Source organism: Pyxicephalus adspersus, chromosome 1 (assembly GCF_032062135.1).
Source record: "Pyxicephalus adspersus chromosome 1, UCB_Pads_2.0, whole genome shotgun sequence".
NCBI classification, from domain to species: Eukaryota; Metazoa; Chordata; class Amphibia; order Anura; family Pyxicephalidae; genus Pyxicephalus; species Pyxicephalus adspersus.
In genome coordinates, this window is record NC_092858.1 from 88,048,613 (window position 1) to 88,076,345 (window position 27,733).

The window sequence follows — 27,733 nt, forward strand, 5'->3', positions numbered from 1 at the left end:
GCAAAAATTTTTCTGTTTCTACATGAAAGTTAATGCTGCTGACAGAACAGAATTTTATTTTCAACATTGTTATACATTAGCAACTGAATGTAATGAATTAAAGAACTATTGAAGCTTTCAACTAAAATATATGCTCATCTGTGTTTAGAAATAAATATGATGGAACAAAATATATGGACAAAATGCATAACACAAAGACAGCAATGTTTTATAAAAGGATTTACCAATATACTAAGGTTATATTTATAACCAATATTAAAATGTAAAATGCCTCCCTTTAAGTTAATGGTTTTGTGCAGAGGGTTTTTTTTAGGCAGCACAAGAAACAAGTTTACTTGTTGATAAGCTCCTACATATATAAGTAGGAGGTTTTATTCAGATATATGCAAAGTTTACCTGTCATGTTCATGGTATAGAGGACAAAAATTTCTCTTTACACAGAGAAAAATAGTTTTTCACGCCCTCTGTGCTAAGGTTACAACAGTGGCATATTTAATTGGTAGTAAATATAAACACAAATTTTGGAAAAGAAATATATTTTTAAAATATCAAATTGAACATGCTATAAATGTGTCAACTACTGGTTAGCTTATCAGTTTACTTGTCAAGGCGGGTTCTTACTAATAAATTTGAAATGTTGGGTAAACATTCTTTAAAGTTTTTACATGTTCATTCTGGATGTTAAAAAATAACTTAGGAACATGCACTCAAAAGAGAATATACCCTAGTGTAAGATTTATTTTTCATAGACTTCATGTGGAACTTTATTGGGGTTTAACTCAAACATCAGTTTTATTAAACTTTAAAAAACCTTCACCCAACTCTAAAGAGCATGTAACTAGCTTCAAAGAATGTTCACCCAATTTAGTTTGCCACCAATATTCCATTTATGCAACAGAACTGTTTCCATTCAACTTAAGAACATTTGGCCAGTGCCATTTCCACAACCCCCAGGGGTTTATAAATAGCCTTTGACTAAAGCCTATATCTTGCCACATTGCTCTTTCTTTAGACCATAAATCAAGTCTCTTCATAAACTGAGGGGAACAACATATTCTGATGCTACATCAAGTGTCTGTCATTGTGCATAGCACAAAACAATTCCAAAATAACTTGTAACGGGAAAGAGCAAGGAAAGAAAGGAGGGGGCATAAAGGGGGAGGAGAAGAGACAAAAGGTCCCTGAAGGGGCAAAGGAAAGTAAGGGAAGAAGTCTATCTCAACCAGTTATTTACGTACTTCAGCTTGAATGTGTAAAAGGGAATACTCCTAATCAACCAGCATTCGTAACTCTGATTCTACAAAATTTACACATTAACCATGTAGTTGTGAAAGCCTCGTTTGGATCATGTAGTCGTGCCATCAGCTCCTCCATACCCTGTATGCATGATAACTCCGCTGCCCATTCCCTCAGCGTAGGAGACCTATTTTGACCCCAGTACCAAGGTATAACAGCTCAGGCAGTTGCCAGAAAAAAAAGTAGGAGACACTTCCTGGCCAAAGATGCGGACCCAGAAACCCAATACTAAGCTCCACAGGTATTAAACTCCCCATAACCCGGTTGTACAGTCTGCCACAGTTCTCTTTTACTGTAGGTCTTTCTTCTTCCCATTGTCTAAAACGTGGTATTATTGAGACAGATTTATACTTTAGTTTTTGTAGTTGTCCTAAAAATATGTGGAAAAATGATGCAACTTATGCTGTGGAAAATTTGGTGAATTATCTTCCCTTGTCCTCTGGATAGGATATTTTTTGTGCTTTGGAGTCATAATAAAATGAGCAGTTAAAAGCTTCTCTTCAATATATATTAAATGTTATCCTCCATAAATAGATCTACTCCGAACTTCCCACCCACAACCTCTTTCTGGAGAAGCTCAAATAAAGTTAAGTACATAAATATTTGGACAGAGACAACTTTTTTTCTAATTTTGGTTCTGTACATTACCACAATTATTTTTAAATGAAACAGCTTAGATGCAGTTGAACTGCAGACTTTTAGCTTTAATTCAGTGGGTTGAACAAAAAGATTACATAAAAATTTAACTAAAGTGTTTTTTAACACAATCACTTCATTTCAGGGACTAAAAAGTAATTGGACAAATTAAAAAGCTGATGATAAAATGTTCATTTCTAATACTTGGTGGAAAACCCTTTGCTGGCAATGACAGCCTGTAGTCTTGAATTCATGGACATCACCAGATGCTGGGTTTCCTCCTTTTTAATGCTCTGCCAGGCCTTTACTGCAGCGGCTTTCAGTTGCTGTTTGTTTGTGGTCTGCTTAACACACTCACACTCAGGGTAGGTAAACCTATGAGAAGTAATAGTAAATACAGCGCTTACCTGATCCCCCGGCGTCCCGCGCCGTCCATCGCCGCAATCTCATTCTTCTCTCTTCCTCCGGCCGGCTTCTGCATCCGATGAGTCACCGGGGGAGTTCCTGGTGACGTTGGTGCGTGTGTACGTTGCCGGCGAGGCAGGGCGGGGCGGGAAATTCAAAATCTATTTGTATTGCATTCAATACAAAATAGCTGTATTGAATGCAATACATTGGATTTTTATGTATAAAAGCAGTACATTGTTTTCCAGAACATTTATTTTACAGTATATATAATAGTATGAGTATATTTATTTTTTTAAATTTAATTTTTTTTTTTTAAATAAATAGATAATTTAATTTTATTTATTCAATGTATTATTTTTACATGATTTTGAGTTTCAAATTTTATTATACTCATATTATATTATACTGTAAAATAAATTTTCATGAAAAACAATGTACCACTTTCAGACATGTAAAACCAGAAAGAAATGAACCGCTAGGGAGGATAATTGATAATGACATAACAAAGTAATTGCCCACACCAGCCCATGAAATAGCTGAAATTTGAGAGCCCCTGAAATGAAGTGATTGAGTAAAAAAAGGCTTTAGTTCCAGACATTTTTATGCAATCTTTTTGTTCAACCCACTGAATTAAAGCTGAAAGTCTGCAATTCAGCTGCATCTGAGTTGTTTCATTTAAAATTATTTGTGGTAATGTATAGAACCAAAATTAGAAAAAAGCTGTCCCTGTCCAAATATTTATGGACTTATCTGTATGTTTTCCAAATAAAAATTGAGAAAGAATCACGCATTAGCCAGTATTTACATATATATTTTCAATGCTTACTAAACAAAAAAATCATGCAAACCTTTGAACTGACATTATGGTTTATTTGAAATTTGCTTTTTATTGACACTCTAATACAGGTTTAGAAGTGTTCAATGCCTTTTCTAGCTGGCCACCCTTTAGGCTTCATTACTCCTTTACTGGTGCGTGTGTTGTTTTACTTAATTTTTTTATTTACTACTTTATTTGATCTATCTCCACTTAAGACTTACTTACTGCTTTCATTTTTTAACTGTCCTTACGTATTGTTATGCAAATTGGTTTTACATATACCCTCTAATGTTTGAAAGTTGCACGTCTTAACTAAATCCTGAAAAGTTGCAGGTGTAGCATTTAAATGTTACTATGCATAGTTGAAAGTTGCTGGTTTAGTTACGAAATGTTGCTTTGCATGTTGGAAAGTTGCAGGTCCAGTAAAAAAATATATATTAATATGCTTATTGGAAAGTTGCACGTCTACTATGCTGAAATTGCTTCAAATATAAACCAAAGTCTTGTTCTGTGGAGATCAACCCTAAATCTAAAATTTGCTAGTGAGGAATTTCTACTACATTTTTTACAGAAATCATATGGTTAGAAATGACCATTCCTATGTATGGATATGGATATTTTAGCTAGGGTAGCAATGTTTTCAGAATACAAATCTGCAGCATACTGGTAAACAACGCTCATTATAAAAAAAATTTTAGTACTACATATAAACCACAGTAAATCAGTACGGTACTTCAGTGGTAACTAACAATGATTAACCAGGCTCAGTTAAGCTTATTTAATAAAGTAGGGCATAGAGCAAAGATATGAATACCAATAGATAAAAACATTAGATTTTACATTTGAATCAGTTAAGTAGAAACAGCTTTTAAAAGTCAGTTTTCACCTTGGTGTTTGTTTAGATGAATATATAAACTAAAACTATTGAATAAAAAATAACTGTAAATTTCAAAAAAATTTGGTGTCTAAAAAGTGATTGAATATCTTGATTTACACATATACATGTATCACACATTAACTGTTTTGTGCTAGAGTTTTTTTTTATTTGTTTTAAAGTTAAAATGCACCTTTAATTATTATAGGAAATGGTCTTAAAAAAACCAAAATATAAATTTTCCGAAAGCACTGAAACATTTTTATGTCAAATGATTTAGGTGTAACCATTTATTAAACCTGAAATTTCTCAGTAAATAATACTTAAAATAATTTTATTTCACACAAAAATATATCTATTTCCTAATTTTTGGTATTATCATTATACAATGATGAAGTTGTGCAAAGTATATAAATATTTTAGCCTTTACAATTGTGTGGGCCTAAAAAACATCAAAACATTATGGTACTTAAAAGTTCACAAAAGCAACACTTGAAAAAACAATCATCATTTTCGTATGTTTTCTTCATACATCATATGTGCATATATGTGAATATAGGTGTAAAGAAAATATTTTTAAGAATTTCTTTTCTTTTCCTTTTTTAACTTCACTTTACTCTCACAATGGGGATAATATGTAACAGCATAGTGCAGGTGACAAGTTCTACTTAAAGAAACATCAGCGGTCTGTTCCATTTCTGTACTGTATTTAGGCTAAGTTTAAAGCTTAATATTCCATGGTCCACCCAAAAAAGGCTGCTGACAAATCTGGCAGAATTAGGATTGAACATTCACCATTATCTCTTGTTAACAGTAGGTCATTCATTATTTGAATTAGTACTGCTTTAGTGATGTGTTCTTTTCTAAATTCAGATTGGAAAGAAATTATACATGTTATTATCTTTTAAGTTGGCTCCTAGTTTGTTTGCAACTATATTTTCAATAAAGTTTGACAAAAATGGAAGGTTGTTGACAAGTTTGTAATTAATCACAGTTATGGTGTAGTGAATGTCTCTTTAGTAGTAGAAGTTTGATGACTGCAGTGCCTCTGTGTAAAGCCCACATTGCAATGACCATATTTTTGCTGGCTTCATTAAAAGATTGTTCATGGTATTGAGGAACCAGTTGGACCAGGATCAAGCTCATGGGTTTTTAGGCGGAGACTTTTGGTTATAATTTCAATATTTATAGCATACTCTGATCATATAAGGGCTTAGAGACCAGTCTGGTTCGCATCTATCCCATACAGTGATGATTTTAAATTTTAGACACAAGGGGCTTGATTATTAAAACTCCCAAAGACTAGAGTGCATACACTTTCATCAGTGGACCTGGATCTGGTTCAGGACTGAAAACATTTGCTAACAAATAACAAAAATCTATTTAGGGTTTGCTGGATCACCCAGATTTACCGATGAAAGTGGAAGCCTTGGAAAGCTTTATTAAATCAGGCCCAAAGAGTGCATGTTGCAGAATGTTCCACTGTGCAAAACATTTTAGTGAGTCTGTTCTTAGCATCTGCTATGTTTGTGAAATAAAGTCTAAATCTTTTATGGTATTGCTTGATTTGAGTAAGAATTTATGCTCTTCAGTGCCCTTTCCTTTTCAGTTCTTTGAAAGTATTGTCAAACCATTTGAAATGCTGCTATTGGGAGGCCAGCTTGACGCACCAAGGGGCTATTGTATCAGATTTATTGTCTACTTGTTGTTAGTACAAGTTACTGGAGGGTTTTTTTAAAAAACAGAAGGTAGTTTCCTGGATGACAGTAGATCATTAGGATATGACATAGGTATGTAGTTGGTCCAGTTTAAAAAAGGCATATATTGCTGCTAGTCCATTTAGTTGTAGATGACTAAATCCCATAACAGTTTCTTCAAACTAATAAACAGATTTAATAAAAAAATTTCCAGCAATATGAAATCATCTGTCCAGTTTTACAAATGCAACAAAATAAAATAGATTACCTTTGTGTGTGTTTAATTTGAATTTTTCTGTCTTGTCTATTGCAAAAGACAAATCTTTACTTTCAACAGATTTTGGCCGTCTCCTTGAGAATGATCTCCAAGCTAACGGCTCATTATCCATTCCAGAATAGTCCTTCTGAAAATGTAACAGTAAATACTGTTTATATCTGTTGATATGTGTACATATTTGTTTGCCAGGAACACTAATTAACTGTTGCATATCAATTACAAAAGAGTAAATAAATGAAAGTAAAGTATACTTTGCTTACCATGATTTTAGTATCACATTGGGCCAAGAGAAAGTTCATCTTGTTTTCAACTATTTTATTTGTATGGTTGACAAAATGTGTCATTTCTTCTGAAAGATTAGTCAGGTTACCTGCAAAAAAACAAAGAATAATGAATAAATCCATAATTTTGCCTCTATATGGTGCATGACTACAGTAGTTGAATCTGCTCCCATGCAATGAGGAGCACACGCCTATTGTTTTTTTTTTTTTTATATATATATATATATATATATATTTGATAATATTTATACTGCCACTGTAAGCTTTTATTCAGCTGTCCCTTGCAGTATATTCCAGTACCAATGAAGTCTGAGGGCTCATTGAACTTTCTAATCAGAACAATCGCTATGTACTCAAGCACTCCCAAACAGGGGCAGATGCAAGGGACAAGAATACATCTGATAAACTTACATCAGCCTCTCTCACTTAACTGCCTGACTGTACAACAAATGCATTGTTCCATAGGATTGAATTAACCTTCCAAACAGCTGTACAATGCTTCGTTCTGCATGCATCAAACAGTGTCTGAAATGCCCTAATATCCCGGCTAGTGGTTAAAGGAGGTCTAAGAAAAAAAAGGGGAGCATAAATGGTAAGGTAGAAGAGAGGATATAAAGGATTCAGACACTCAACATTTTGACACAATACTATTTTGTAACGGGAAGGAGGTTTATTATATGTAACAGTGTAGCTTTGAAGAATTGGGGCTTTGTATGTGTGGAGGTGGAGTAAAAAGAGGGACCAAAACAAGGCATATTTGTTTTCTTGGACATCCCCATAAAATCTTTAGAAGATGTTTAGGATTTTTACATTATCACTTAGGAAATCATAATTTGAGGATATATTTTTTATTTTATTAGCTGTTTGGTTGTTGTTTTTTCTACATTATCTGACAGGATTGCCAGTCTGCTATTTCAGCAAGTACCATGGCTTGAGTATGATTTAAATCAGGCCAAGGCTGGGTAACTGGGTACATAAGGGTGGAATTATCTTCAATTATTCCAAAGAAAAATCTACTCAAGACCAATTTTTCTATCCTTCATCTTTCATGGGTAGTTTAGAAATATTGTCAAATATCAATCAAAATGCACATTGTGTCATGTACACAACTTATTAGATCAGATGGACATTCTAATCACTTTTCTGAATGAATAGTCAAGTATCAAGGAACTTTTGACCAATCAGTGTGTACCAGTCCTAAAAGGAGGGTAGCTGCTTTATTTATAGGGATTTTGTGTATGTCTTCTAAACCATCGTACATTATTATTTTTTATATTCGGGGAACCAAAAATTTGCTAATGGATAATTAGGAATTGTCATGCACTCTACATAGATTTGCCATGTTTTTCAAACCTGAAAGATAACATCCTCTTTCGTCTGCTGTTTTTGTCCAAAGAGCCAACAGCCAGATTTGTTTGTTTTTTTCCAATTTTTCATATTCAACTTTACTTATGCTTGGAGGATGCTTAAAAAGGAGAAAAATAGATATTATACAGTAAAATAATAATAATTTGCAATCTGGTGTTATTGAAAGTAAATTTCCCCAGTTTCAGATACCCTTGATGTTGTTTGTAGAAAACTCTCAGGTTATGTTCATTGGTCTGGACACACACAGCATTATATATTTCCACAAACTGTGTCTGAATAACCACAGACTGTTTAGAAATATCAACAAAAATGTATTGAAGTATTATGCATTGTAATCTTTACATAAAGCATACCTAAACTCAGAAATTTCACTTTACATAAAAGGGTAGACAACCCTTTTATGTAAAGTTTTTTTTGTTTTTTTTAAGTGCAACAAGTGCCTAGGCGATCTAGAATGAATGGCAGCACATAGCCTCCCGGGATACCTACTCTCTTGGGTGCTCCCTTTTGTCAAGGAAGGAAAAGAAAAGTTTTTTTTTTCTCACTTACGTCACCTGATCTCGCACCTGGATCAGGTGACGTAGGATGAAGAACCCGGAAGAAAAGACGAAAACCGAGCGCCGGCCCGAAAACCGATGCCAGGATGACCTGGGACCTGAAAGAAGAGACCTTCAGATGGATCGGACAGCCCTGCAAAATTGAACGTAAGTGTATTTTTGTTGTTATGTTGTTACTGCGTTCAGTTCCTTTTTAACATTTTTTTTTAAAAACCTAAAGATATACCCAGACATCCCGCCAGGAGATTACGAATTGGATTCTTACCAATTTACTGAATGCAACAAAATACTTTTGTTTGGTTAAATGTAGAAAGATAAGGTAAGATGTAGAAACTGAACAGAGAAGATGAAGATCAATCATGATTTTGTACACACTGCACACAGACTGTAGCATAGTGGGTATTGTGTTAGAAACAGAAAGAATACAGACTTAGTGGATGACTATAAAACTTTTACACTCTAACACTGTTACTTTTAACTAGAAAAATAAAAATATATATGAAACTTTCATTTTAATATTATGTATTAGGATTTGTGATGTTTTGTCCAAGTGATTTTAATATGTTCCAATATTACTAATGCTTACTTTTGGTTAGATTGTGCTTTAAAATAAATTGGGGCGGATTTAAAAAGGGTTTACATATCAAAGTAAATAATCTTTCTACAAGGAAGGAATAATTCACTTAGCTTAGTAAAGGCAGTATGGTAGGCGGATGATTCCATACAGTGATAATTACCTTTGCTAAGGGAACAGCCCAACTTTATTTAGAACCCTAATTTGTCTTACTGTAGCTTCCTATAATATTTCTATTCTAGTTAATACAAGATAATTAAACTACCCAATGGCTTAGCATTTCTCAGTCAATAGTATTAAAGCTTGTTTACACATTTTCTGTATTTTTAGAATATTAACCTAAAGGCTTTAGTGAACCTAATGTAGAACTATAGCTTACCAGAAAAAAATATGTGCTGCAGCATTTAATAACTGCATCTGCATTCCCCATAGTTTTCACTTAGGCCTGCTGCGAAATCCCACAACTACCTTTCAAGCCTGCTAGTGCAGTCCATCAAATGGAGCTTCTTGTGATGGTATGTCAACAATTCTGCACTGCTCCTGAATACAAAGCATAGTTGCCATTCTCATGTAGGTTGTCTTGGTTGCATTATAGTGGGAAAAAATGGTGCAGTGGCTATGGCTATCTAGCCCTGCCTGCTGCTTCTGGAATGGAAGTACTGCCTTGCTGAGGCCATTCTGCTACAGAAGTGTTTAGGACTGACAGTGCATAAGATGCAAATGAAAGAGGTAAAGGTAAATGAGGTTAAGGTATGGTATGAGCTTTATAAATCACATGGACATTTGATTTGGTGCTGTTGATGGGAGGATGTACATTAGGGCATCCTTCTCATCAAGAACAGCAATAGAACACATTCTCCTACTCATCAAGAACAGGAATAGAACACATAGAACATAGTTCTAGATCAGAGCCCCCTAAGGGGATTTCCCCCTGCTAGAGGACCCAAAAATATTATAAGCCCCCAAGACTTCAACCATAACTGTACTATACTAGTTTTTACCCTTAAAAGAAAACCTTTTTAAAAACTATAATTCTAGTTACAACTATTCCATTCAAACATACTTTATATTGTGTACCCAGCCTTATGTGTCAGATACTCAAATACCCATTTTTGGGTATAGCCTCCTTGTTCTCAGAATGTAATCCTATTTTATGAAACAAGAACTTACAGTATAGTGCTCTATGAGAGATATGTTGTCATTAAGCACAATGTAGTGGAGGAGAGGAGTATAGACACAAAATTTGTCATTTAATCAGGTAATTGTATGAAAATAAACCCACAGCCAATTCAGGTAGCTTAATGTAAACTAGTAAAGTATTAATTAGTTCTTTGCAATTTTAATAGTCCTAGTTGTAACCTAACATCCTAATTTTTAATTAGACCAGGACTGGGCCTCAATTCAAAGGAATATGACGATAACTGTAGCTTAAACAGGATTCACTATTGATCACTAGCAGAGTATTGCAGTACCAGTTGTATTGTGTGCCCTCACTAGAAGCAGAATGGCAATGTCTTACATTTCACACATCTCAACAAGCTTGCCATATAAAATGAATTATGTTGTGTCATAATGATACAGGGTCTGTTATTAAGGTCCTGTGATTATTTAAGTTCCAGGGGGTTTCTCTTCCATGTTCGTCTTATACCTTTCAAATTATTGTTTAAACTTGTAAGTAACAGTGGAAATTTATATTATGCTTTGTTTTGTTAGCTTTTTCACATGTTCTAATATTATTACTTCCACTTGTCTGTACTTTTGTTTTAATAATAAATATATTGCTAAAGAGAGTATGAAATATGTATATATCATATCAGCAAACACAAAAAACACTTTTTATAACATGTATTGCTACTTACCAATAGACTAGGATTGTTTGGATAGTTACTGAAATATTTGAATACAAAGTCATTTCCCAGGAGCCTAAATATCATTTGCCTTTCCTTAGGATCGCTAAATGCTGGTTCTACTTTTTTAGCAAAGCTGGCACCAATTCTGTTTAACACCTAGAAAACCAAATAGACACATTATAATCATCACACTTTATATCATAGCTGTTTTCTACTCAGGGTATTTTTATAAGCAAGATTATTAGGACACTTAGGTTTTTTTCTTTAGAATAAAATCAGAAAAACTCCTTTCAGTAATAACTGTAGATTCCCAGGGATGCCTGTATGTAATTGCAGCAACTTCAAAATCCTGCAGTTTTAGCAAAATGCAAGGCCATCTGACAGACAATACTTCTTCATATCCTCATGGTGACAAAGCTTAAGTTGGTTATACACTGGTTGATTATTTCCCTTTCAATTGACCAGTAAGAATGATCTTTTATATCAGATCAACTATAAATCCATTCTGAATTTCATTGACCAAAAGTGATCAATTATAATAATATATATCTATTAAAAAATTTTATCTGCTAATTTAAAAAAATACTTTGATTATTAAGTGAGACTTTAAGTGAGGTCTGAAATACTTCCTTGAATATGCAAGTATCTGATGGTTGTCTTTATTTATCCCAATCGATATCTGTTTAATTGATTTTTGGATTATGCACAGATTTACCTACCGTCAATGCCCTTTTATACTCATGGACTGTGTACTATTTGCATTGTGTGGTAGTACAAACAATCCAATAAAAGTTGATTCATATATAACTAAAATTTACCTGCTTCTTACTGCCCTGTTCATAATATTACTGGCCAGTAAACTAACTTATCATAGTAATGGGCCAATAGTAATGTGAGGGGGGAATGGAAGCATTTGCTAATACTACCTTGAAATATAGAACATTTTCCTGCCTGAAAAGCCAGGGTACAAACATCTTTGTGACCTTTTTTAAAACCTTAGTTAAGCTGGTCATAGATCAATTTTTTAATGTTTACATTTGAAAGTTGGCTCGTTCATATACAAAAAACCAGCAAACTGAACACAAATTGCAGCCACTGAAATCATTTATAACTAGCTTTTTAGAATAAGATGCACGTGGAGTTTTTCATGGAACATTCGCAATCCAAAATTCCCAGAACGCATATCAGCTAGCAAGCCAAGAAAAACACTGTTTAAAAATTTACATAGAGAAGTTAACAAATCTTTCAGATATCTCAAAATAGTCAACATGTTAAAAATTCAATGTCTGAAAAGTTTAGGCCACTGTTATTATTGGTCGTTCTAGAATACAAAGACTCAATCTAGCCCACTAACCCCCCCTAACTCTACTACGTAGGAAAGAGTTCGATTGGACGACTCATGAAATTTTTCCTTAATTGACCGTAACAAGGGCTCTATTCTCTTTTCTTTATGACTTTATCAGTCTCAAATGACTGTGGAGGAATTTTGACCCACTCTTCTTAACATTGCTTTAGTTTATCAAGGCTATGCAGGCATTTGTTTAAGCATTTCAATCAAGTGTGAACTTTGACTGGGTCACCTTCACACCTTCATTTTTTTCTTTTTCAGGCAATGTTGTACATTTGCTGGTATGTTTGGGATTTATGTCCTTTTGCATGACCCAATTTTAGCTGTAGTACAGATGGTCTCAAATGTGACTCTAGAATACCTTGGTGTACAGAGGAGTTCATAGTCTACTCAATGACTACAAGGTGCTCAGATCCTGTGGCTGTTGTAGATTTGCTGATATATTTGGGATGTCCTTTTGCATGAACCAATTTGACCAAGCTTTAGTTGTAGTACAGATGGTCTCAAATGTGACCCTAGAATACCTTGGTATACAAGAGGGTTCATAGTCTGCTTAATGACTATAAAGTGCTCAGATTCTGTGGCTGAAAGAAAATGAAACAAGCTCAAATCATTGCCCCTACAACACTGTGCCTGACAGTTGGTATGTTATGTTTGTGCTAATAAGCTGTGTTGCCAAAGGGGTGCTGTGCATTATGGCCACACATTCCCACTTTGGTCTTGTCAGTTCAAATTACATCATTCCAGAAACCCTTCGATCTAAAATAGGGGTCCAATGTACAGATTTACAGTCCCTGGCTGAGAGAGTGGAGGATGAAGACTGGATGAGAATTTCCAGCGGGCCAAAGGAGATATTGAGGCTTTCACTCATAGATCCCAGGATTTGAAAATCAATTATCGTCACCTGGAAGATATGGATAATAAGGGGCGCAAAAATAACTTAAGAGTCAGTGGTTTACCCAGGGCTACCCAAAATTCTGATCTGAAGCTAGTGTTCCAAGCCATTTTTATCCACCTTCTGGGGCACCCTTTTTCACAAGGGATCAGAATATCATGGACTATCGGGCCTCGAGGCAACCTACCTCGGCCACAAGGCCGTGGGATGTTTTATGTCACCTCGCAGATGCAGAATTGAAAGATGAAATCATGGCTGCTGCAAGAAATATGCTCAATCTGGAGTTTGATGGGGCTGCCCCTACAGCTTTTCCAGGATTTATCTTGGCACACCTTGCAACAACGATGCCTACTGCAACCACTTCTGACCATACTTTGGGGTAATCACATTCTCTAAAGATGGGGCTTTCCGTTTAGCCTGACGGCATGCCATGGTGGGAAGTCTGCTGTCCTTTGTTACCTAGGAGACCTCCCTGTCTTTTGCCGGGACTTGGGAATTGCTTTAAATAGGCTCCCAGGATGGGAGCTTGAGGATCCTTTACCTCCCTCACCCCCATCTTGCAAACTGGCCATGTCCAGGAAACGATCCAGGTGCAGGGTTCGGCATTCCCCTCTGCTGCCAATCCCTCAGGACAGTGGACAGCATTGATATGGTCTAGTCCTTTTATCCTTTTCAGTACTTATTGGGTTAGTGCTGTTCATCTCAGGGATTAATGCTGTTTTATTTGCTTACTCTGCTATCACTTTATCCTACCATTTTGCCTAGTTGCTGGAGGTTACTGTTCTTTTCCTGATTGTAATGCCTATATTTGCTGTAGTATAATCTATAATTTTTGGATGTACCTTAACTGCCTTGCGACCCCTTGGGGGATCCCGTGCCGGGCCTGGTTTTGCTGGCCGTGGTGGGGGATCTCCTCTTGGGACTGCTTTTCTGCTTGGCAGCCAGAGCCGACTACAATGCCATATGATGTTATATTGGTTGTTTGGTAGTTGTTCCGGGGACCGATGGGTTCTCGATCCCTTTGTAAGTGTTGGTATGCTAGCCAGGTACTGTTGTTCCCCGACTGTCTGTAGGGAGGCCCAGGGACCAGCAGGTGACGAACATCCCTTGGTCGCTAACAAGCGACTGCTTCAGTTTGGTTCATTGTATATGTTTTTCTTCATTTTTTTAAGTGTCTCCCTCTTCCAGCACCGTTTGCTTTCTCCTCCCTTCCCCATGGGGCATTTTACATTGTCTCCAAATCACACCTCAGGTGATTATGGATCACCTACCTATCTGCTTACCCAGGTGGTATGGGCTCACACATCATCCTAACCGCAACAGATCCTAATGGCCACTAAAATTTTATCCCTCAATGTAAACAGACTGAACTCCAACACTACAAGAAAATTGGTGCTTAGGGAATTGAAACGCCAATCGGCGGAGGTTTTTTTCCTGCAGGAGACATATTTTGACAGCATGGGCACCTTTAGTTTTGTGTCTAAGTATTATCCTGGTGCTTACATGGTTAATTCTTCTTCAAAAAAGAGAGTGGAGATTGCCCTTTTGATTAGGGATTACTTCAAGTCCATCCTAACCCGCTCAATTATTGACCCTGATTGTAGATTCCTCATATTACATGATACTCTAGAAACAGTCCACTTAATCATGTGTAATATCTATGCTCCCAATGTGGGACAGTTACAATTCCTCTCTAAAACATTAGCCCTCTTGGAGAAGTTCACCCATACCTCCCTGATCATTGGAGGGGATTTTAATACAAAATTCTCCTCTACACAAGATAGATTGTCTACCTTCACATCCCATCCACCAGCTAATGTCCTGCATCAATCTGAGGCCTTTAGGCAGCTTATCAAACGTCATCAGCTGTATGACAGCTGGATAATCCAGCATCCCATGAGTAGGAGGTTTACATTCTACACCCCTCCACACCACACCCATACCCTCATTGACTACATGTTCATTATTTTCCATTGCTGAGGAATAGCATCTCGGCTGACATCCATCCCATTACATAGTCGGATCACGCCTGGGTCACTTTGGAGTTTCTTTTTGTCCCCTCTAAAATTAAAGTCTGTCATTGGTGAATGAATGATTTTCTCCTTAAAAATTTGAACACCAAATCGACCCTCACAGTGGGTATACAAAACTATTTCAATGAGAACAAGGGCTCAGTAGCACATACCTCTACTCTCTGGGAGGCCCATAAGGTGGTCGTTAGAGGCCAATGTGTGGCCTTGAGCTCCCGCCTCTAACAGGACTTCATTTTCCAGCGTGTTCTGACTGAACAGGCACTACAAATTGCAGAGGAAAAGAAGCTCACTATAAGGCCGTCGCTGGGTCTCCTGCGGGAGTTGACCTCCCTCCGCTCCAAATTGAGGGCCTTGGATTTGAGGAAGGTCAGTTGGATGATGAGGGTAGTGTAACGAAAACCGGCATTGGGATTTCATCTGAATTAGCCACTGGGCGTATAGCCGATGGTAGACTAGGATACTCTATGTTACATTAATTTTTCTTGTTATATCCTGAAGTTTTTACTATTCAAAAGTAACAGTCACTGAAATGATCTCCTGGCTCTCGCCAAACCATAGGTTTACCAAATGGCATCTTATCACATGTTCCCTTTGTACACATCCGTAAACCCTCGACATACTGTTGGCAGACCTTATGAGGGGCCCAAGACTTATCTTGATTACCAAGTTTAATTTTGAAATATGCCAAATAGGCTTGCTCTACAAATGTGCTGATGTTCGCCCTTTGACTGGGAATGGTGAAACTGCCATAGATATTACAAAATGAATCAGGGTTGTTTAGGCACTTACGACGAGAAACAGCAGAGACAGACATGATATGAAAGAAAGGAAATACATGTGTAGAAAAATAAACTTTGCTTATTCACTATGTAGAGCAGCGCACAACCTCTGACCACACTGTCTTGCGTGTAAATGAATAGCCTATACAAATCCACGCTACAGTAATCACAATATTTTAAGGGGTAGAAAAAAAACCTGATGTGATAGAAGAAAACTAACTGCACTTTCAGAATCAGCATACATATTTTAGGGTAAATAAGCTTAAAAATTGAAGCCAACCAAAAACTTGTTCAAAATTGTTCCCCAGTGTAACCAACTGTATTCATGTAATTTCCCTCCGCTGTTCCAGGAGCTTTATAACTACTTAAATAAATGGAAAATGCACCCATTGTCGCTTCTGGGATGAATAACATCCATGAAAATGATTGCTTCTGCCTAAACTCTTATATTTGTTTGAGACTCTCCCTGTGCGGGTTCCTGTTCCTGTCCAAAAATTGCAGGCTGACTTCCTAAATTTTATTTGGGCACATAAATGACATAGACTGTCCAGATCTGTAGTCTGCACACCCCAGGAGTTTGGGACCCCAGACTTGATTAAGTATTAAGTGGCAACCCATTTTCGTTACCTGCCCTCATGGACTAGGTTAGCCTTGCCTAGTATATGTAGGGAGCTGGGGGAATCTTGGATTGCCCCAATCCACCTTAATGTGCTGTTATGGAACTCCTCCATGTTATTAACGGATAAAGATCTGCTCTCACCAACGGTGTTCATGAGGTACCTTTGGAGGACATATAAGATTAAGTACGGTCTCTCTTCCCAAGCCTTAGTACTGACATCCATTGTCCACACCCCCCTAATACCTGATAGTCTCTCCAGGGGAATGTGGTATCCCTGAAGAGAAAAGGGGCTATTCCACTTTAGGAATATCCTGCACCTGGTGGAAAAGAGACTTCTCTCTTTTCCAGAACTTCAGGCTAAATTTGACCTCCCGCAGGCTTCCTTCTTTGCGTATCTACAGATTAGACATTATGTTCCCTTCCTTAAACAGACACCCAGATTCACAGAAGTTACTTCTTTCGAGACAATATGTGTGGATGGACCATACTCCAAGGGTCTCATTTCCTCTATCTACCACCTCCTCCACATGTCCACACAGGCAGTTTCAGGTAAATTTCTCCCCAAATTTACCTACAAACTTACTACCCTTTTTTAGTAGCTGCTCGCACCCTGTATTCAGGAGGTTTGTTTAATAGAGTTTCTCATTGCTCTGCTCAAAAACAACGTTGATAAGTTTGAACGGATCTGGGAAAACTGGGATGCCAACTATCGTCAGCTACAGGTTTAGAACATTAGTTTGAATACCGGATTTTGTGGGTCATTAATCTATCATCGCCCCACCAGCCTCTCCCTCCCCCCTCCCCTCCCAAATTCGTACCCAGTTGTCACTATTAATGTTTCATTTTTCTTTGTTTTTGTCCTGTGTCTTTTGGATTTCTGCTTATCACCAGCGATACTGTATCGGACTGTGTTCACTACTCTGAAGTTATGCTACCGTTGTTTATCTATGTAACCTACGCGGTTTTCTTTCTGTGTATTGATCTCATACCTGTATTGTATGTCTCTGATTGTTACATATACAAAAAAAAATGTTCAATAAAAATTCAGCTTAAAAAATAAAATAAAAATGTATTATATTGCAGCTTATTAGTTCCTAGGCATGGTGGCTGCATCAAAGATTAATTTAAACTTTTTTTTTTTTTTTATTCTGGTGATTTTGTAACAAACCTCACCTAGGTGTCATGCACGGAGAGACAGGACCACTAGGGGGTGCTGCGGTTTGTATGGAGGTGGTGTGAGCCCCGAGAAGGGCTAAGGTGCAGAGTCTAAGCCGTTACCAGGTTTTCTCCAGAGCCTCTGATGGTGAGGATGTTGCGCTGCTGGTTACGGCCAGGTTGCGGTCCTTGGGCACACTAAGGTGGGCAAGCACGGTACAAAATCACAAGGCAGGTGGATAGTCGAGGAAAGCCGGGGTTGAGACAGGCAGCAAACAAGAGAGGTCAGGTCACACGCCAGGGATCCAGGAGACAGACACCAGTGACAAAGGGGCCACTGCAGATACAGGGAACAAAGGAGACACTGAAAGCAACAGGGGGCACAGGAGACTCAGGGATATCCACAGACAGACAGGAGCACTGGAAAAGCACAGGGAAGTTGACTGGGAACCAACGGACTATTATTATTATTATTATTATTATTATTATTAATAAACAGGATTTATATAGGCCAACATATTACGCAGCGCTGTACATTAAACTAGACAACGAGGGGTTAACGTAGGAGCTGAACAGAGGATACATTTAGATTTACATTTTTGAATTTAGCCACAGGTGAACAGGAACTAGCTCACAGAACTAGGGGCTCGAGACACGTTGCACGAACACAAAATACAGTCTGTGAGCTAGCTAAATAGCCAGGGCTGATGAAGAGGTTATTTCCTGATTGGCCAGCGGATTGAACGGAGTTGATAAAGCTTGAAACAGAGGCACACCCAGCAACAGAACTGCAAGCATGCGCAGGAGAGTGTTGCCTGTGCTTTAGTGAAGAACAGGTTAGTGTGACACTAGGATGAGAACGTATACTCACTGTACTATTTATGAAGTAAGGTGTTTAATATTACACCAAGAGAAACAGATACACATGTAGTCCCCAGGTTAAGGGCATCCGACATACAGATGCCTCCTAGATACGAATGGGGCTTCCCTGCTCACTTGTGTGCAGGACGGAGGCTTGATGGGGGGATTTTTTTTTTTTTTGCCTTGTTTGTGATAAACTCACAATGAGGATTTTATACAGTAACTGAAATCATGCTGCCTAATAATATGTGGAGACAAATATCTGTCCTGATTGCATTTATTAAAATAATGTACCTGTTCCGACTTGCATACAAATTCAACCTAAGAACAAACCTACAGTCCCTATCTCCTATGTAACCTGGGGACTACCTGTAACAAAAATTCTTATACTGTATAATATAACTGTATATTTAGCAGACCAAACCAAAAAAAGAAAATCATTGTTGATTTTACATATTTCTATCTAAGGTGTGCACATTTTGAACAGCTGATCATACAAGCTGGAGAAAAAAAACTAAACTTACATGGTCTTTTTACACCATTAAAGTCATTTTTTCATATTCATAATGGGAAATATCCAGCATATTCATACGCATAAATTTCTATATATTATCTCTTTATCTATGGAGCAATCACTTTGGAACAGTCTGTCTCCATTTCCAGTGTCATAATTAACCTCCATGGTATCGCTTCACAGAAAACTATTGTAGTTCTAGTGAAAATAGCAGGTAGAACCGTGTGAGATCATGAAATGCCTGCTAATGTATTGAATTAATATTTAATGTTGATCTGCAGGGAAGGAAAGAGTAGAATAAGTATCACTGAGTTATTTTCCTCCAGCACTGCCATTTCCTCACATGATTACCTGCCTAATTTACTCCAACAGCCACTCTAAATGCATCAAAGGAATTTCCTATCATAGACATCCATATTTTTATATGTTTAAAACATGCTAATGTGCAGTTTGTCGTGCTATTACTAGAGGGAAATGCTGCCATTCATTTATTCAACATTTTATTGGACTGGAAACAACCTTCAAATCTATGGGTGTATCTACACCCATATTTAGTATTAAAAAGTTTTGGGAAGGTTAGAACCCCTGTCTGTTTTTACTGGAAATCAGACAACAATAAAACAGAAGTTTTATCATTCCTCTACCTAAAAGAAAACATGTTTTTTTACTGCTGTCTGTGTTGTTTCTAGAGACTTCCCCAGTAGGGACAACCTTCTTCCTTCTAATCCACTCTACCCAAAACTCCAAATAAAAAAATGTTGGCTATAGATACTATTTAAACTGTTTCTTCAGTATGTTGAAATAACTAAATGTTTTTCAATGCACCTAATGCTGAATTTATTATTATTATGAACATTCCTAGCTTTATACTAGGAGAGGAAGGGAAAGCACTATGAGAGAATTAGGTTTTACTTCAGTGCGCATGTACAGACAGGTAATATACTGACTAGGAGAGGGAACAAGGTGATCACCAAAAAATTAGTCGTGCTGTTTTTTAGTACTTAGTATATTCATAATTCTGAGCCTAACTTATCACTACCAGTATGATCAGTAAGATGCTCAAAATTACTGCAATGGATGGTGCCATGCAGAAATCACATATTATAATAGTAAGTCATAAGCATTTTAATAAATCCCAAAAAGTAATGAGCATGCAAAGACAATAAAAAAGGGGCAAACGCGTCTTGGCAACTCTTAAAAGCAGTATGAAAAAATAATGGGGTCTATGCAAAGCTAGATATTTTGAAAGTAGCCACATGAATGCAGGGCCTAAAAATAGAGGCTTAAGGCTAGAAGTGCTTGCCATTGTAGAATAGGAGTTACACCATCCTGCCCGGCAAATCAAGGTGGCTAAAGATAGTGTTCAGGCAAAGGAAAAGATGCGGGTGTCATAGGAATGGAGACAGGAGGGTCTTGTGGGTTTATTTCCTCTTTAACAGGAGGGAAGAAGTAAGAAATATTCAAGACCACAGCCACTGTAACAGGGATTCACTGGTTTGCAGTTTCAGAAAATGTTACCAGTCCAGGCAAATGGAGACAAGTCCTATTTCAATGAGAACTTATATTAAAGGAATCTGGTGTGGGACTGAGTAAAGGTGACTGCCCTGAAGGACAAGACCAAAACCTACATAAATAAATAGAGAAAAGACTGGATGTATCCAAAAGAATCTGGATTCAGTTGATTTTCTTGGGGAGGAAAAATTTTACTAACTAGTATCCAGGATCCAAACAAAGTAGTCAATGGAGTGGGGTCTTTAATAGCTTAAGAACCCAGGGCCATGTATAGAATAAACAAGAGAAGTTCCATCCTAAGAAAAAAAAATACCCCAGGTGAGGACAAAGTGCTGATCAGAGACCAGAATTACTGACCCCTCTAAAAAAAAAGTCTTTAGCTCCCACCTGAAATGTATCCAGGTCTAAAAAGTGTAACATACTGTGTCTGGAATAGCCAATAAAAAGGTTAGAGTGCTGAAGTAACAATATTTTGGTGATCTAGGAAGCCTGCTTGATAGATGAATCTTCAGTAACTAAGCCTAGCTCAAGCAGAGCTGGGGTTAGATGTCCTACCCCCACAGAACATATATGCTTGTATGTTAAGTGTCCAAATCTCCAGGAGGTTGAACACTGAAAAAATACAATTTTTGTATATTATCATTTTAATATTCTCTATAATTTACCCCAGTTATTTCTACAACCTAGTTTTTTTTTGGACCAGTTTGGTGACATGGACAACTGTTCCAACAACCTAGGAAAAAGTGCAACTTATTGAGCTGTGGGCAACAACTATACTTAAAGGCTGCATAGAAAAACGTGCAAAGTAATGGACAGGATGACCTAGGTTGTGAACAATGGTTAAATCTGTGGCAATAAAATGGGTTACATCATGGATGGCAGATACATTTCCTCTTAATTAGTTGGAGAGGACCCTTTACCTGCCAAGGTGGGGTAAATAGGAAAGCAGGTAAAATAGGAGACAAGTAGAGGAAGAGGATGTCAAAGGTGTGTGTTGCCTGTCCTGCTATCAGCATACAGGGTGAGGTTCGGTCTCTGCATGGCTAGGCAAGATCTGATAGCTGCTGCTGCTGCTATTCTAATTTTGGGCTTTTGTTTCACTTTGGACATTGTGTAACACTGTGTTGATAATATGCTGCTGAGGTAAGCAAGCATGTAGAGCAGGACTTTATCTGCTAAAGAAGCATTGGCTATGTGCTGCTAAAGAAGCATAGTTTATGTCCACCTTATACTGCTGCTAAAAAAGCCGCTTTTACATTTATTGTATATTGCTGAAATAAAGACTCAGGTTTCTTTTATGACATCCTGGTGTCCTGCATCCCAGCTAATCCTCCCTGAAAATGACAACACACATAGAAGAAGATGAGGGACTACAAGTTGTAAACACATTACAAGGAAACATGAGATCTGTCTAGAATTTTACATGGGTATCAGAAACAATGTTCTCTGATTGTTTTACAGTCTGGTAGGCCCTGCAAATGTAAAAAGGGTAAATTCTCAGTCTTTTGCAGTAGTTAGAAAAGTACATGTTCTTTTCCAAAATCACTGAAGGGGAAGCTTAGAAAAAACTTTTAGAGCTTTTCTGGAAAGTTCTCAACAAGAACCAAATATATCAAATCAGAACTTCAGACAAACATCTAAGCACACCGATGATTGTTTTTTGTCTTCATCCAGCCCAAATATTTGCACACTTGTGCCCCATTGTATGGGTTTGTCTAGCAGGGACATAGTTTTTCTGTAATGTTGTACTTTCACTTTTAGATCTCCTATCCACCCACCCCAATTTGTTCTCTCCTCCTATTAACATGACTGTTACATGAATGGCTGCATGTGATGCTTCTCAAACCGAATCTTTGAAGTATACTGTAGAGACTGTGGACCACCAGAGCCTCATGCCAATGCAAAATTAAATATTTACACTGCTTAAACAATACATTTAATTATGCATTACTGATTACAGCTGTGCAGCTAGGTGTTTCTTTTATAACTAGCTAAATTCAACATACATTTCCAAATTCTTATCTACATGTGTATAACTTTTTCGTCATCAATGTAAAACTGAGCTCAAGAAAAGCCTCAAAACTCTTTGACATATACTTGGGTCGGTGGTGTGTGGTTTTTTTAGGACAGTGTAAGGTGGCCTAATTTTGCTAATTATTGTGATGCACAAAGATTAACAAAGTCTGCACCAAAATGTCCAGTTACAATTGCATTTAAAATCAACATGCATTTTATTTATTGTATTATGTAATATACAATAATGCAAACCAGACAACAGTTATAAACAGTTTATAAGCTTATAGGATGATACATTTTATTACATAATGATAAGAAAATAAATACTATCATGACATTGTAAATCTCAGTTCAAACTTCTGTTTAGTGCTCATTTACATGTACAAATGCTGCCCCCTAGTGAATAAAGTGAATAACAACGCTTTTTTTTACAAGCACACACTGCTATTGCTCAGTTTTAACATACACTTGTTCATACAATAGCAACAATTGCTTTGTGCATAAAAGCTGAAATAGGTCACAGACAACATAAATAGTCCAGTTAATAAAAGTCACACAATGAGATTTTCATTCCTCAAAATTTCACCTCAATCACTGCATAGAGACCTCCAAAAAACTTTGCTAGGCACTCTTGAAGACATATTTGAATTAGCATACAGTATGAACCCTTTTCCCATTTATGCTTGGCCATCTATTTTTTTTCTACTCCTTGTTAAGTCTATATGCCACTGTGATATGTTGAATAAAAAGGTTACCTATAAGTGAAAAGTTTCTTGGGAAGTTTCACAGAGAATTATTAATTAGAGCTGTAAAGTCTTCCGAAAGATGCTGCAACCCCTATTTATGTCCAGCCCCACTATAGAGCACTGAATGCAGTGTTGAGGGGGAATGTACCCATGACATTAAAGAGAAACTATACTCAAAAATCAAAAAAACCAAAACACACACCTTCAAACCCGCAGGGCAGTCCAATCACTCCAGGGGTGTCCATGCATTGGGTCCCGCGTCATCTTGGCATTCATCTCAGAGCTGGCGCTCCGGGTGCTGCCATCTTCATCTTCTCTTCCAGGTCCTTCATCCTACGTCACCCAACCGAGATGCTGGGGCATGCGCAGAAGAAGCACCCAAGAGCCCCCCGGGATGCCTGAAATAGGTATCCCGGGAGGCTTTGTGATCCCATTCATTCTCAACCGCCTAGGTGGCTGAGAATTAGGGGGCAGTGCTCCACCCTTTTTTAAAAAAAAAAAATAAGGTGTTGCACCTACAAACAGAATTTTCTCCTTACATAAAAGGGTTCTCTACCCTTTTATGTAAAGTGAAAATTCTGAGTTTAGGTACATTTTAACTTTCAAAAACAGGAATAAACGTGGACACGACAAAAACACTCTTATTAATTAAAACATTATTTACATTTGAAAATCTTGTTTTGATTGCAGTGTGCTTGCTGAAAAAATAATTTGAAGAATTGATGAAAATAGGAAGGACATGGGGCATTCCTGGTCTGGACATGTTCCATCCAAATGTGGGGTTCATTGAAGCTTTCATTAAATGGATGTAGGAACACAAAAATTGCTTCATAACTACTAGGTGATCACAAAATCACCATCTCCCAAGATTGGAACTGTATGCTCAGACAAAATGGCTGAAGCACAAGAATGGCAATATAAGCGGTTTACTGATGTGTCCCCCTGCCCTTCAGACATCTGATGATAGTGGACTGTAAGGGTAAGTATCAGTAGAACCTTCCAGTATACATTTAGCTCAGTGTCCACATGTTGGGCCTGGTAGCTGACATAAAGCTAAAAAAGGATAAAAAAGGATACATAAGGTCTATTCACCAGTTGAAGTCTGGTGCCATCACATGGATACATTCCAAAGAGGGAAGGTGTGATTATGTGATGATGTGGTTGTGGCCAATGCTGAATCTACACTTTAAAGTGCTAAATAAATTGTCTTTTAAAAAACAGGTAAAAAAATATTTTTTTTTTCATTAAAAAACTTTGTATCTGTGACTCTAATAATCCTTATGGAGTATAATACATAAGGGAAATCCAGTAAAGGTATTGCTCCTTGGTGTCACATACCAAATTCTTCATCTGGTTGAGCCTTCCAGGAAAAATGTACATCACATCTAATGTTTTGGAAACCAAACTTTCTACATTGTAAACCATATTTATATATTTATATTTGCATAACCAACCTTTGTTATACCCAGGTAAAACAAACCACTTGGCACCAGTGGTAAATTTCCAAAATTGTTGGGGACCAGGTAGAACATATCAAACATAGTTACCTGAGGCTGAACATCAAGCAAGGTTTAAAGCAGATACAGGTACTATACCACAGATGTCAGATTACCAGTCTGTGATTCAGCACTGACGGTTCAAGTGAGGTACGTATAATGCTAACATACCTGTGACCTGGTCATCCTAAGCGCTAGTGAGTACTTCACTGTTCAGCTGTTATCAAATAAAATTTACATTGTCCCTCATGTCCAGAATAAAACGACTACTCTGACACCCATGGCATGATTGATGTCAATAGTTATAAGTGGGATTTAACAAATGTTATGATAATTGTTTCACTTATTTATTTTTTAAAACAAAATTTATGAACATTTTTAGAAACATAACAATAAAAAACAAGACATGGCAATGAAAAACACAAGGAGCCGAAGTATAAAAATCATATCAAAGTTATTTTATTTATGTAGACAGTGGAACCCACGGTCTGCTTTTGTGGCCCAATATACTTTTAACAGGCTGAATCAGCATATACTTCAACAATCATTTTTTATTACATACCTTATGCCATGGGCTTCCTGGTAACAAAGTTTCATGCAAGCATAGTGTCAGCCACGGTGAATTTTGTCTGCTGTCTGATATGTAATTGTGAAATGATTCCATCTCTATATTTGTAAAAAAAAAGCAGATATTTATGATAAAACAGTGCACATTATGAGTGCAACAACACATCAAAAGTTTAGGATATCATGAGTGCCTTTAATAAAATGATTTCTGCGTTATACAAACTGTCAGACTTTGGCCCTAATTTATTAAAACGCTCCAAGGCTGGAGAGGTTACACTTTCATCAGTGAAGCTGAGTAATCCAGCAAACCTGTAATGGTTCTGGTCCAGGATCCAAACATTTTCTAGCAAATAGAAAATTACTTTTAAGAAATCTACTCCAGGTTTGCTGGGTCACCCAGCTTCACTGTTGAAAGTGTATCCTCTTCAGCCTTGGAGAGCTTTAATAAATCAGGCCCATTGATTCCAAGAACTAGTACATATCAGCTTTTTTCCTCTATCAATCTATTTTCAATCTATTAAAACTTAAGCTGCGTACACACTTCCAATTTTTATCGTTCAAAATGAACGACGAACGAACGACGAACGATCGATTGGGCAAAAATCGTTCGTAAAAAAAGTAACCAACGACGCCGACGAACGAGGAAAGTCGTTGGAAATGAACGACCGTACCGGCGGATCGGATTGGACGACGATCGTTGACCATCGTTCGTGTGTACGATCGTTCATTGATCGTCCATGGTCTGAGCATGCGTGATGAACGAACGTTCGTTCACTTCCTGTCGTGCACGTCACTTCCTGTATCGCTCAAACGATCGCATCTATTGTGTGTACAATATCTGCGAACGATCGTGTCGTTATCTGTATGTACAGGATCGGTGCTATACGATCGTTCGCAGATATCGTGCAGGATCGTTCGTCGTTCGTTTACCAACGATAATAATTGGAAGTGTGTACGTAGCTTTAGGGAATTCAGCAGCCAACCAATCATAGGAGATGTTGGACACAAGATGATTACAAATTGGAAAATCAATCAATCAAAGTGGACAGTGTGTTTTAGGCCTCATTCTCCTATGTAGCATAGAACAACCCCACCCCATAAGCAGCAAAATACAAATAATACAACATATTATAATATATTAACCTCCCTAGCGGTAACTTTGAGAGTGACTCGGAGTAGAAAAAAGTTGCTACAAGTGGTAACCCCACTAAATAGAGCACTTACCTGATCCGCCGGGGTCCCGCGGATCCAAAAGATATGAAATATTATAATATTTTTTTAAATAGAACAATTCTAGTGGTGGTTGGAAATATAAATATATTGTTTTATAAAAAATAAAATATCCATCATTTAAATATACCAATTGTATTCACTGTTATCAGGTCACTATAAAGAGTAAAACAAAGAGCCATGCCAAAATTAAATATTTAATGTATACAGTAATGATGTGTTGTTAAATCCCAATTGAATTTTCTGTATTCATTACTGTGTGCTGTTGAGCTGCACGCAATGATAAATCTACTCCTCTAGTTTTTTTTTTAACTCCATTATCAAGTTACACACCAACTACATCACATTGTACTGTGTGATTTTAGATGCATGCAACCCGCTGTGTGTCCATTTGTAATCACTGAATGCTACAACTTTTTCCCTTTGGGTTTTTTTCCCTAATATTAGATAGAGATTTCAAGTGAATACTATTTAGTTTACTCTCTGTATCACTTGCCTTCATCACTTATTTTAATTTTTTTTTCCTTCAGCCCCTTTGCAGCCTTTTTATGTCCACATGCATCCACTGTGAATATAAGGAATTTCTCTGGACGAGTTTCCTTAACAGTGGACCATACACTCATCATGTGTGTTATGTCTGATTGTGGACCCTAGTGGAAGAATTACCAAGAATTCCCCTATTGGAAGCTGAAGATTTAATATAAGAAAACACCTTAAAATTGTATGAGTATGTTAAAATGGCCAGTGTTAGGCATTAGTTTTGTGCCTTGTTTTCCTCTAAGGGTCATCATCCACACTATAGTTGCTATACAAATATTCTTTTACTAAAAACTTGTAATACCTGTGCAACATCTCTAAAATCCACCCCTATCTGTCCCCAGAGACCACCAAAATCCTTGTAGAGTCTTATCATATCTCGTCTGGATTACTGTAACTTCCTTCTCTCTGGTATTCCACTAACCCGACTCTCTCCTCTACAATCTATCATGAATGCTGCAGCCAGACTCATCCATCCTTCCCTCCACTCCTCTTCCGCTGCATCTCTTTGTAGTTCTCTCCATTGGCTTCTATTTCACCTGAGAATCAAATTCAAGCACCTGTGCCTTGCCTTCAAATTCCTCCACTGTTCTTGTCCCACTTTTACTTTTCTGACCTGGTAAAAAAATACTCCCCTAGTCGCTCTCTTTGTTCCTCCAATGACCTACTAATAACTTTCTCACTCATAACCTCAACACACGCACGGCTCCAAGACTTTTCTAGAGCTGCCCCGACTCTCTGGAATGGTCTTCCTCATTCAATTTGGCTTGCTCCTACTTTCTGCTCATTT

At 37.3% G+C, this 27,733-nt stretch overlaps 1 protein-coding gene across 1 annotated transcript in view; it reads right to left on the reverse strand.

Annotated features, from left to right (window-relative positions):
• Window positions 1-25,273, reverse strand: part of LOC140328092 (uncharacterized) — a 101,088-nt gene extending 75,815 nt beyond the window's left edge. Inside the window, exons 1-5 of the mRNA XM_072407472.1 lie at window positions 25,172-25,273; window positions 10,645-10,791; window positions 7,640-7,751; window positions 6,266-6,375; window positions 5,997-6,132 (exon numbers count right to left, since the gene is read on the reverse strand). Of these exons, the coding sequence (XP_072263573.1) occupies window positions 5,997-6,132; window positions 6,266-6,375; window positions 7,640-7,751; window positions 10,645-10,791; window positions 25,172-25,273 (607 nt within the window). The remainder of the gene's footprint in view (window positions 1-5,996; window positions 6,133-6,265; window positions 6,376-7,639; window positions 7,752-10,644; window positions 10,792-25,171) is intronic.
• Between the last annotated feature and the right edge of the window lie 2,460 nt (window positions 25,274-27,733).